This window comes from Eretmochelys imbricata, chromosome 2 (assembly GCF_965152235.1).
Source record: "Eretmochelys imbricata isolate rEreImb1 chromosome 2, rEreImb1.hap1, whole genome shotgun sequence".
In the NCBI taxonomy this organism is placed as follows: domain Eukaryota; kingdom Metazoa; phylum Chordata; order Testudines; family Cheloniidae; genus Eretmochelys; species Eretmochelys imbricata.
Window position 1 is genome coordinate 109737248 of NC_135573.1, and position 13089 is coordinate 109750336.

At 37.5% G+C, this 13089-nt stretch overlaps 1 protein-coding gene across 1 annotated transcript in view; it reads right to left on the minus strand.

Moving 5' to 3' along the window:
* RANBP9 (RAN binding protein 9) overlaps nt 1-13089 on the minus strand; it is a 70447-nt gene that overhangs the window by 31212 nt on the left and 26146 nt on the right. Inside the window, exons 3-5 of the mRNA XM_077810594.1 lie at nt 10234-10286; nt 3406-3573; nt 816-838 (exon numbers count right to left, since the gene is read on the minus strand). Coding sequence (XP_077666720.1) covers nt 816-838; nt 3406-3573; nt 10234-10286 — 244 coding nt within the window. The remainder of the gene's footprint in view (nt 1-815; nt 839-3405; nt 3574-10233; nt 10287-13089) is intronic.

Sequence of the window (13089 nt, forward strand, 5' to 3'; positions counted from 1 at the left end):
AAAGAGACATCATGGTGTAACCATGGTACAGGGGGGCCTTTCATATAGAATGCTGCTGGAGAAAAATCCAATCAAAATATAACTAGAGCTTATAGAATTTTATGCAGAATGTCACCAAATTAAGGTATTTTTAATTTATTTAAAATAGTTTACATACTTTGTACTATGAACTAAATTACAATTAGAAAGCCTAGTATGACTAGTATTGACACACTCATTAAAAATAGCCTTTCTTGGAGGAAATGCCTAAATTTGATATTACACACACAAAAGTTGGTGTTTTAAGAAGCCTTTGCATATAATGCAGCCACCACTTGTGTCTGAACAATGGACATTTGTGCTTCCAACTCAGGTATTCTCAAGAATGAACACACAGACACACATACTTCTGTATTTGGGCATAAAACTATGACAATATAAAATAAGTTAGCTTTATCATTATTGTTCACAGATTATCTCACAACCAGTTGACAATCAAACAAGGTATATAAATAAAATTTTAAAATTATGTATTACATTCTCATCTTGATTTTCTGGTCAAAATCCTCAAGAAAATGCCCTGATACTAAAATCTGAACAGAGAAAAAATAGTAACTATTTGCTTTTCAGTATTAGTATTTACAGATACTGAGTTTCAAGTTTTTGCCTCAGTAATATTTGTCAAACTGAAAACTAGACAGATAAAATGATATAAAAAGGGCATAGTGCACATTTCCAAGAAGTATAAGCTAGACAAGAACAATCAGTACATCTGAAACAGCTATTTATAGTATACAGAAAAATTTATTTTCTGTTTGAAAATCCACTTATCTTACCGGTAGATCCGTGAAAGCAATACCTGTAATAAACAGAGATGCATTAAAAATAATTTTTCATGTACTTGTATTCAAAATGTACTGGAAAAAGTTGAGCAAGTAACTTCCTAGAGGCTTTTTTTGTTTTGGGTTTATTTGTTTTTTTAATTTAGTATGCAGGAGCATTCAAGTAGTCAGTTAAATCTGCCAGATCTCATAATTGTTGAAGGGAATATCTAGATGCTAAATATTTAGTTTCTCTAATAGTTATCTGTTACAGGTTTGCAAAAACTTCCCTGACCTGCCTCAAAAGTAAATATGACAGGCATGCGGACATCCATAATGCTTCTGCACAAGTTAGTATAGTAGTAACAGGAACCAAAAGGTCAGTATATGGCAAATAGAAAAGAAATATTTTCAAAAGATAAACATTAAACTACCATACAAAAATATGCAGACCAATATTTTGAAACTTGGTAGCTTAAAGCTATGTTCTCTTACCAGTGTTATATAGGACTAAGTATAGATCTGACAGCCTATCTTTAAGCAATCAAGTGTGAAAATTTTGGCCACAGTTGACTGTCTTAAATGCTACAGAAAAAAGTAGCAATAGCATTTTCGTAAAATATTCTGGCAATGTACAAGGTCTGTCATATGCAACTATAATAACGAGATGAAAGTTTACTGCAAAGAAGTGTCTCCTACTGGCAATGCATTGTACTTTTCTTGTTTGCAAAAATTAAAGCAGAAGTAGCATATTTACCAGAAGCTTTGTTGAAAATTAATTTAGTTCTGATCCAAACTAAGTATTCTATTGGAGTTAGATAAAGTCAAACCAGGTATTTTAGTATCTAGTTATAAAATATGAGAAGCTGATAAATGACAAAACCTGATAAATGATAAAAAGGGTAATTTTGTAATTTGCTGGGATTAGGAAGGGAAAAAAAATCTAACCTTTTTATGTTCCCAGTGCTTTAGGTAAATTTTAGAAAAAGATTCCAATTTCAAATAGATTCTTTTGAAGAAGTGAAATTCTGTATCTGAAACCCACAGGGTGTATCATAAATTTCCTTCTCCTCAGGCTGTAAGGATTTTATTTTTAACCTTGTTAGTAGTTGTCCATCTATGCTGACAACTCAAGTTTACTTTGGTTTTATTTCTCCATCTGCTATACCACTACCATCTCAAATGTACTAGGACAAAAAACAAAGCTTCTAATCTTTCCTCCTAAATCAAACCCCATTTTCCACCACCGTTAACATCTCCATCCTTCACCATGGAGGCCCTCAATATAAGGATCACTTTTGATTCCTATTGTCTTTTTCCCACACAAACTGTAACCAAATCCTGCTGCTTCTTCCATCACATCCAAGAGGCTAACTTGCTGTCCATGTCCTAATCTTCTCTTGCCTTGACTACTGGAATCTCTTCCTCTTTGGACTTCTTGACTGTCACCTCCTCCTCCAATTTCTCCAGAACGACCTCTTATATGTTGCCCTGATCTTAATACTCCACCCCCTCACTTTTGCAGCCTCCCAGCAGCTTTCCATCACTCTAAATAAGCTTTTTGTTCTTCCCTTCAAGGCCTATATTAAGCTCCTGCCTAAATCTACAGCCAGTTTCTTTATCAGTCCCACTCCTACCAACAAAAGACATCTTAACTCTTCTTCCCCTTTGTCATTTTCTCACATTGTCTAAGCCTTATTCTGTTAGCCCCTATTTCAACACTCTTCCAAAACCTATTCACCAAGCCACAACCCTCTCCTTAACCCACTGCTAATACAAACATGCAAGACATGAGGAAAGAAAAATATCTTTGTGCACTAAAGTGTGTGCAAACTACCAGACAGGTAATTTATGCAGGATTAACACCACCCATCCCTGCTGTGCTCATCCTCAAAGTTTCTGTACAATGTGGTATAATGAGACATGATGCTAAAACATATGGTGAAGGGTTAACTGCCATACATTTGGGATGGCCTATGTAACTAACTTGTGGCTTTGTTCCAGCTCTAAATGGCTTGGGAACTAGTTACTTGAGAGATCATCTTTCTTCCAGGTGAGAAGTGAATATGCTTTAAGATAAAGCCCCTTTGATTTAAGGGGTATGGAGCTACTGGCAGTGTGCTGTCCATAAAGGGACACGCACTATTTGAAATGCATTCTCCTATGCTCTGGGACAAAGGGTAATTAGATTTGTTAGCAGACTTCATCTAACAGTAACACACAGTATATAATTACAAATTCAAAAATATAAGCTTGAATTTAATTGCAACAATTGAAGACTAGAGACCTTCAGAAAATTCATATGCCAGATCTTAGTCACCACAAGTTGAAATATATGCAGATCTCCTGGGAAAGATGGTGTGGGCAAACCCTCCAAATTCATGTATAAGGTTTTAATGTTGCATTAATAAGTTTTTCTTATCGGCTAGTTTAAAGCCCTGCAGTATAAAACCCATTTAAAAAAACCAGTCCATATTTAAGGTGCTCATGAATCTTAACTCCAATGTCAGGGGCAGCTTAATACAATTTTAAGATTTTAAACATACAAAAAACTGCACTAGGTTTGTTGACATCAGCTATCATTAGCAGTGATTGTTTTCCATACCCAAACTGTGTCCATTCTTTGTGTAGAAGCAGGTATTGTTGATAAGGTTTACACAACAACCAATGACATCACCAGTTGTAAATGTTGGGCCATAGGGTTGTCCAGTTCCAGAGGAACAAAATGAATGTCCATCATCTCCATGGTAACCATATGAATGTTTATCCCAACCTAAAACAAAGCATTTCAAGTTTTATTCACTTGTTTCCACTACAAATTAATAGACAAAAATAAACATATACAGCAAAAGTTAGCTTGTTACAACCCAAGCAGTTTTTTTATTAAGGTTGATTACCACACTCACCATTATTCCTGTAAAACGGTAAAATAACTGTTACCAATACACATAAGACAGAAAGTGCTAAATTAAAATGCTCTGGTTCACTTGAATATCATCTTCTTTCAAAAATGGTTGAACATAAAATTCTATTTCAAATAGACTAGTCAAGAAAAAAAGGGAAAGTGTGGCAAAGACTATCAATTCCCTCTCCCTTTTTAAAAGATTTGAGATTCAAAATTGTCAACATTTTACAACTGACCAGATCCACTGTCTGAATGTTAAAGCTACCTGCATGTCTGGCATGTCCCAATAAAATAATGAGGTTTCCTCTTAATTTCCCACATTTTACAACATCCATACTTGAAGGCACACGTCACTGTCCCATTCAGACTGTCTAAAGACCCAGACATGTCTCTGGAGAAAGTCACGGCCACTCTTGAACATCCTTAATTGTTGTTCAGCAGGAAGCAGCACAACCTCCACATAATAGCCAAGCCCACAGACTGTAGTACTACTAGCCTTGCTGCCCTAGAAAACTTCAAATGCAGAAGTGAACTCAGGGGAAAAAAGTCATTAACACAATATAATCAAGAAGGCCTAATTCTGCATGTGGAGAAGCTGCAGGATAAATAAGTTTCACACAACTGCACACTTTCTTCTGTTTTCAAAAGGAAAGTTACGTATGAAGCAACTGTAGCGTTCCCTCAGTACAAACACAAAAAACTCTCTGGAAAGGAGTGACCTTCTAAGCATCATGTATGCTCCCTTACAGATCTGACCATCCGATGCAAGGGTATATAAAGGAGCTCAAATCTCAATTCCAACCCAGTTTCATTCCACGTAATCGGCAACTCCAACGGACTCCAAATAAGCGGGGCATGTGGCAGGAGCATAGCTACGGGGGGGAGCGGGGCAGCAGCCGCTCCCCCACCGAGCAGAAGTGGCGCCTTTTTAATTACGTGGCACCTTTACAATTTTTACTCACACGGCGGCGCTCTGGGTCTTGGGCGACGGGTCAGGGGGAGCGGAGATAAAAAAAGGCACCACCTCCCGGTACTTCAGCAGCACTTCGCCGTCGGGTCCTTCACTCGCTCTGGTCTTCGGCAGCGTTGCGGTGGCGCGGGGTGGGAGGTGGGGAGGTGTCCTTCAGTGCCGAAGACCGGAGCGAGTGAAGGACCCAACGCTGAAGTGCTGCTGAAGACCCATAGCGCTGCCAGGTGAGTACCAGAGAGTGGCACCTTTTTTAATCTCCTCTCACTCCCCACCGTTTTTTCCACCTGGCTACTCCACTGGAATGTGGCTCTATAGACAATCTCCCTAAAGAGCTTGGGAGTAATTTCATTCTCCTGAGTGCTATCCGACAGCCCCGCTCATGGGAGATTACCCAGCAGTAACTGTTAAAGGAAGAGTCACAGAATTAAAGTTTCAGGACTGCTCTCCTGAATTTTCAGGATTTTTTTTTTTTTTTTTTAAAAGAATACTTATCATTGAGGTAAACATCTAGGAAAGCTGAGTACTAGCTCTATAACTGCTGCCCACTAAAGAGAGCAATGATGTGTAAATATATTAATTGAGCTCCAGGTAGCAACTTTACACATTTCTAATAGGAACATTCTTCAGACATGCTGCAGAAGCTACTCTGAACCTGGTGAAATATTTACAAAAGGCTTCAGCTGTTGTCATACCTGTACAGGCTTCATATAGCTGGATACAAAGCCTGATCCATTTATGAATCTGAGCAGAGATGCATATTCTCCCAATTTACGTGCAGATGCCACAGTGCTGAGAGGCATGCATATAGATTTAATCCTGTTTAGATAAAGGGCTCCTTTTAACACTGACTATGCACCCTGGCTTCTCCTATCACCTCATGAGGTCTAGGGAAAGAAAGTGAGGCTGATGGATTGATTTAAAAAGACATTTCAAGACCACCTTAGTTAAATATTTGAGAATGCAGGACCACTTTATCCTTTGAAACACCAGATAATGAGGATCAGTCACCAGAGCTTAGATCTCTCACATTCTCCCAGCTGATGTTATAGCCACTTAAAATACAATCTGTATGGCTAGATGGTACAAAAAGCATTCTCGTAAAGATTCAACTGATATAGATTCAATTTACAAGAAGGTGGTGGCTCCTAAATGCTTAGGAGGATGAGATAGTCTTTTCTTTGTTAAAAAAAGTCTCTGAACTATGATGTGCTAATTATGGTGCGCTAGTATCTGTGTATTGGCAAATGGTATGCAAATGCAGCTCTCAGATTGACCCTATCAGCATTCAAGGATAATCGAGAGTGCTTGAGAGAGAATCCAAAATGTAAGGAACTGTGGGAGACAATGGCGCAGTTCTTACTGGAGATTCACTAACAAAGCTTTGTCCACAGCTGTTTCTTGTGGAAGCATTAAGACCCTCTAAAAAGACCTAATGACCTTCCAGGGGGAGATCAGTATCCAAACTCAGCGGTTTAGCACAGTTAGGCAGCCAGGCTGAGAGATCCTGTGAAGAAACCTGACCTGGAAGTTATGAATGAAGATTCTGAAGAGTTCAGAGGGGAACAGGAGGTTTAGATAAAGGTCACATGGTCTAGGAATTAGTACTGGTAAACCCAGATGTGAGATTGTCCAAGTGAGCCCATCCATCCAACCTGTGCCCAATGCATTTTTCATAATCACAACTGATACTAAAATTGAAAGGTGTTCCCCTCAAGACAATCTGGTATTGCCTTTCACTACACATTGAGGGCCTGTTATCGCAAGAGATTCAAGTTTTTCTGTTGTGCAGAAAATAGTGTTACATAGAAGCCATGAGATCTAAAAACCTGCGTTCGAAGTTCAGTGTTTTGCAGTTAAATATTTGCAAAGATTACGGATTTCAAAAATCTCTTCAAGCCTGACTCTCAGTAAATTGACCTCTGCAGAACTACAGTGTGGAACAGCTCCTAGTTTCTCAACCAGAGACACTGGAACAAATGAATTTTTGGAAGGCAAACAGCACTTTCCATAGAGATTGTGCTCCTCAGGGGAAGCTAGAATGGATTCCTCCCACAGACCTACAAAGGTCACACAGTTCCTCTCAAGGGATACTGCATAGGGCATGCAGATCTGATTGAGCAATTGACACCAAGAGAAGTGACACACAAGGAACTAAGATGCTTTGTATTGAGGCATCACCTTCACAGATTTCTAAAGATCCCTAGCTTCCTTTTGGCATCAAACTCATCTGAAATACCATTCCATTGTATGGGGCTGTACTTCTTCTGTTCCTTTGGCAGGCTAGACTGCAGGCCCTTCAGATCTGCAGGTACCAGATTAGTCAGATTACTCAAATTTCTTCTAAGCACACCCAATAAACTCAGATGAGTCTGATCAAAAGTGGCAATCATCCTGAGAGATGAAGAGCTTCACAGAGGTACCAAACATTTTCATACTGAAGAAAGAACATTGCTCAGATTGAAGAAAGAGCATTGCTCAAACCCCCACACATCTGAGTTCACCAGGAAATTCAACAAGAAGTGGGAAAAATAAACTGCTAATGAATACAACAGGCTAGGCTGATCTACAAAGTGTCACAGAGGCAAATAGAATATTAAAGCTTTTAACAGTACTTACTATATTAAATTATAAAAAAATCTAACGATAGTGGTGAGGTACAGAGAAGAAAAGTCTTCCACACTCACAGCAGAAACAGTCAGAAAGGAACTGTGATGAAGTAGGGCATATGGCTCCTTTGCAGATCTGAATGTTCAGTGAGGTATATAAAGGAGCCTGTGCACTGCCTTCACAGGTCATTGCTTTCTATGGGGTTCCATGCAACTAGGGCAATATGCATATCCTGAATACGGAGATCTACACTGGCCATACTTTAAGGAGAAGTAAAATTTATGAAAATAGTTAACAGAAGAATATGCAGCAAATTCACAATACAAAGCATTTAAGGTCAGTAAAATATGGTAAAAAAGCCCTCTCACACTTTGGTTGTACTGATTTAGGACTTAACCCACACTGTTTAAATATAATGGCTTCACTAGACACCACTTTAATTAAGGGCCTTTCAGAAAATTCAACACAAAAATACTATACTAAAGGAAAGCTACATGAATTAGTAACACCTTTGAGAATTCTTTATTCTTATTCATAATTTTGAATACCCACCGATAATCCACTGACTTCACAGCTGCTACCCACATCACTGGACACTGGCATTGTTGTACTCTTGACAGGAGGTTTAGACTGAAAATGCAACTTGTTTGGATGCATCAGAAACTGGAGACTACAGATGCTGTAAGGCTAATTTAACATTATCTACATTTGGTTAAACTTAACCAAGTTTTTTAAAAAGTCTTATGTCTCCTATTTCTTATGTATTCAAAAATGGGAGCTGCATTCCTAGTCCTACTCAAAGGGAAGCTATTTTAGTGATCAGAATCTTTCTGTATTACACTGAAGCTTTTCTTTAACATAACATTTTAGGTGAAACGTAAACACACTACAATTCGGGGAAGTTACGGTTCCCACAACAGCCATACTTTGTCTGCATGTACATATAATAAGGACATTTGACAGCACAGACAATAAATGTTATATATTACACTACAGGATCAGAACTAATTGTCAGAACTAACTTGTTTTGCTAGCCTCTGAGCACTTAAAATCTCAGCCATAGGATTACTACTATTTTTCTTATTAAAAAAACAAGTTAAAAAAATAGGATTTTTTTAGGCCAATACGATTTGAAATAGCTAAGTTTAAAATATCTGAAAAGCCAGGTAAAGTATACACTAACACGTCACAATGTGTTGACACTGTACAACAATATTCCATGTATTTGTATTAACATATAGGCCCTGATCCTGAAAAATCAATGAACTACTTGTGTGATCACAGTTAAGCATGAGAGTGTTGGTACCACAGAAGCTGACTCTGTGGGTGGCTCCAGGACTGGAGCACCCATGGAAAAAAGTTAGCAGGTAATACTTTTGATCGCCCCGCTGATCAATTCCTCCCCCTCCCTCCCAGCGCCTCCGGCCCACTGTGGATCAGCTGTTCCGCGGCATGCAGGAGACACTGGGAAGGAGGGAGAGGAGTGGGGACGGGGTGTGCTCAGGGCAGCGGATGGAAAGAGGCAGGGTGGAGGTGGGACCTTGGGGAAAGGGGTGGAGTGGGGCGAGACCCGGGGCTGAGCAGGGGTTGAGCACCCACAGGGAAAACTGAAGGCCGGCACCTGTGGTTGGCACCATACTGTGCATTCCTTAACAGTCTTAAAATAGATAAGGAAACCATGTTGGGACAAGAGTAGATATTCTGCTCTACTCTTAACAATGATATACTTTTGATTACAGCAGGGCATCTCTGTTAGCTATTAGAAAATGACGTACTACAAATCTGCTGAGCAAGGAAGTATTTTGTGATTCAGGCTTTCATACAACTGCTTACTTTACCAGAGTTGTATTTGTTCTGTAGCTGAAGTGTCTTGGTGGCGTTCTAAATAGGAAAAGTATGATGGATATTAACAGGCTGGATTGATTAAGTCAGTGATTTAAAAATGAGCTATTTTAATCATGATTTAAATCAGAAAACAGGAAACACTGATTTAAATAATCAGTTTTAATTGTGTTTTGCATTTGTATGTTATTTTCCTAAAGCAAGGTTAGTAACCATTAAAACACTAAGTAAATCTTATCTTCTCACACCAACTTAAAATAGCTCTTACACTACATCCGGTGCTTTCTTCACTAACTAGCAGGCTACACTATATCTAAAACATTTATTGATGCAGTTACATCGCTTAATAAATAAAAATTAGAATACATGTAAGTTAAGAAAATGGTGAATGATGGGATTTCTTATTTACTAGATTTTTTACTTGTGATTTGTGTTCAGTTCTATTCAAACTCAACTAAAATGCACAAAAATGGCATTTTATTTTTTTAATTAAATAAAACTACTTTAAATGCTCTGGATATATAAGAAAAAAGTTTTGTATTTAAATTAACTCATTTATTAAACAAATTAAGCATAATCTATAGTGAATTAAACTGACTGCTTCCAGATTCTTAACCAGTGATTTCTACCTGTTCAGTAGTTTGACTTCAAAACTTAGTCAACAGTACATGTTTAGTGCCAATTTTTTATATTTCATTTAAATCATTTTAATATATTATAATAAGCAGAGACTTTAACATAGGTTTCCAATTGCGAAGGAAATTTTAAACAGATTATTAAAAATAAGTCTGTATTTACTTTAAATCAAAAGATCATATTTAAAATAAAAAAATAGGGATTTTAATGTTATTTGCTTTTATCCACCCTGGATTTTCATGCCCTGAGAGCCAAAGTACAGTGACCATGATTAAGAATTAACTTTTTCGGCTGAAAGCTCTACATAGCAGCAAGGACTGTCTTTATATCGTATTATGCCCTGCTAAACATATTGTCGATGCTCATCAGGATCACACATTTCAAAATATATTTACTTACTATATTGTAGAACCATTAAGTTAATTATATTGTTTAATTGTTTCTAAAATCAAACACATAAATATTAAACATACCTGGTAGTCTGTTCATATTTACACCTTGAGCAGAAAGCCCAATTCCCATGTAACTGTAAAAATCAAAATAAAAACAAACTTATCTTTCTTTTACAATACAAGAACAAAAATAGATGAAAGACATTTCCAAGAAACACTATTCTGATTAATCTAGTTCCAGATAAATTGCTGAGAGATCATTTCAGACACTGGCAGTGCAAACTGGCATAGTGGCAGTGCAATCAAAACAGGAAAGACATTCCCAATGTATTTGTTGATCTGGTGTATCATGGATGAGGTACTTGTCCGTGAGGCAGGAATAATTTTGGAACAAGTTCCCTCTCCTTCAAACATCTCAGTTTTTATATAAAAGTACTAATGGAGGCCATCAAGTTGACAATAGGGCCTTGCTTCACTAGGCCAGTAACTGTTGCTATGAAGAGGGGGAAATCAAAGCAGCTTTGCTAAAGAGAAGGCAATTCCAGAGAAAGATGAACCCCTGGAGAGTCCACCAACCCCTTGAGAAAATGCAGACACAAATTACTTTACCAAATACATACATTTATAGACTACATACAGATTTAGAAACATTAATGTATATTTTTAAAAGACATTTATTAAAGTCAGTCTAATAACCCTAATCATGGTCTTTGAATGTTGTTTGCCAGAAGCTGGGAACTGGTAACAGGGGATGGATCACTTTAGGATTACGTATTCTGTTCATTCTCTCTGGGGCACCTGGCATTGGCCACTGTTGGAAGCCTGGGCTACATGGGTCATTGATCTGACCCAGTATGGCCATTCTTATGTTATTAGCAAGCAAACTGTTCAATTTATTGTGGTTTTGAGAATAGTTCAAATTAGTTCACATAATATAAATCAAAGAGACAAGGTAAGCAAGGTAATATCTTTTATTACATCAACCTCTGTTGGTGAAAGAGAGAAGCTTCTGAGCTACACAGGTCTGGGAAGGTACTCAGAGTTGGTCCATTAAAAGCTATTACCTCATCCACCTTGGGTCTCTAATATCCTGGGACCAACACGACTACAACACTGCATACATAAATCAATCAAGGCATAGTAGCTAATGAACAAAAAAAAAAATATTCCCTAGGCCAATTTGAAAATAGTCTATACTAATAAGCTTGTTCTTAACATTTTTCTCTTTGTATACATCTGATTTTCAGATAAATTTTCTATTATGAGTACAAGTTAACTTGATATTTTAATTATAACTACTAACTGGCCATGGGCTAAATGGCCTGAAAGTGACCAGTACATCATAGATGTAACATGCTCTCTTGTGGGAATTCAGGGTTCCCGTCACGTCTTCCGATCACCACAAACAATTAGCTGCTTCCCTGCTGCCTCATGTATCGCTACATGCAAAAACATTCCCTCCAGTGATGTCTGATGTATCCCATGCACACCCCTGAAGTGCTGACAATCTATGATGGAATCTCAGCACTTCAAAGATGAATGCCATAGTTTCTGATACAAAGAAGCTGAAGCATCAGTCAGTAAACAAAGGGGTTAGGAGTTGGACTTTTAATTACATTACTGAGACACTGATCAAGACAGAGTCAACATAACTATTCCAAATAACGTAAATGGAAAAACCTAGTTTTCCATTAAATATGTAAAGGCATCAGATTTACAAGGCCAGTCTATAATCCCCAATATATGAAGGACTCCAATGTGAAAATTTTAAATCTGTCCAAAATACAACGGACAAGAGGGTTTTGTAAGCAAGTGTAAAGGATACCATTTAATCAGTATAAATTTAGACAGATTTTTTTTTTGAAGTCCAACTACAAGAAAGTCCAAAATTTAAAATTAACCAAAATTACACTAAAAAACAATTTTTCAGCCTGTAGTCAAATTTTTATATCAGTATTTTATAAAGGAACAGTACTAAGATGATGTCAAACTGCAGGATCAAAGACTGAGATCAAGTACACTGAAACTTGAGACTGCATGCAACATGTTGGTCAGAACTTCCATTTAATCTGAAGGAGCAGATGACGTTCCTGCCTCTGAAGATAAAAAATTTTCTGCCCCCTTCTCTCCACCTCATATCACTTTTAAAAGGTGGCTCTATGGATATTACTCTCAAAAAGGGATCTGTCATTTAATATAGCTGTAGACAGTGGTTTCATCTGGTGAAGAAAGTGGTACACTAACTACCCCACCCCACTAACCGTACTGTTACTGTAGGATACCATGTGAGTCCCTTAATACTGCTAAGAAAGCTAAAGGGTTTCAGCATAGCGTCTTTACAGAAACTAAAGTAAAACTAGACAGTATTTCAATTAATTTATATTATTGTAGAAATCTGGAAAAGGAAAGGATGAGCTAGAAATCAGTCAGAAGTATGTGAAATCAAATATTGACAAAAGACAGTTAACCTCAACAGGGATCGATGCATCTGTGAAACAGAGAAGAAGAAGAAGAAAAAAAAAAAGTCTGCACACTTTGGTTCTCACTTTTAGTTACTGAAAATCACAACTTCTACACTGATTTCTTATTTGCGTACTAAAATACTGCATGTAAATTAGTTGAAATAATAAAGCTTTTGTATTTTTACTTGTTATCCAGCACCTAGAGCTATGGATTAAGTGTTTTATGAACTGAAAGATTTTAAAAAGTATAAATATTTGCCCAGAGTAATTAATTGCTTGTACAAAGAAACACTCAGATGAATTGTACAGTTACTTCCCACACCCCTAAGGTTCACATATCAAGAATTTCTATAGTTTTGGAATTGGAGTAAAATTAAGGGCAAATCTATGGATCTAAGAAGGGCCCAGAACAAAAGGATGACAAAGCAAACAGGCAACGGCAGGCCAGGACCAAGGTGCAGAATGGGACTCTAGG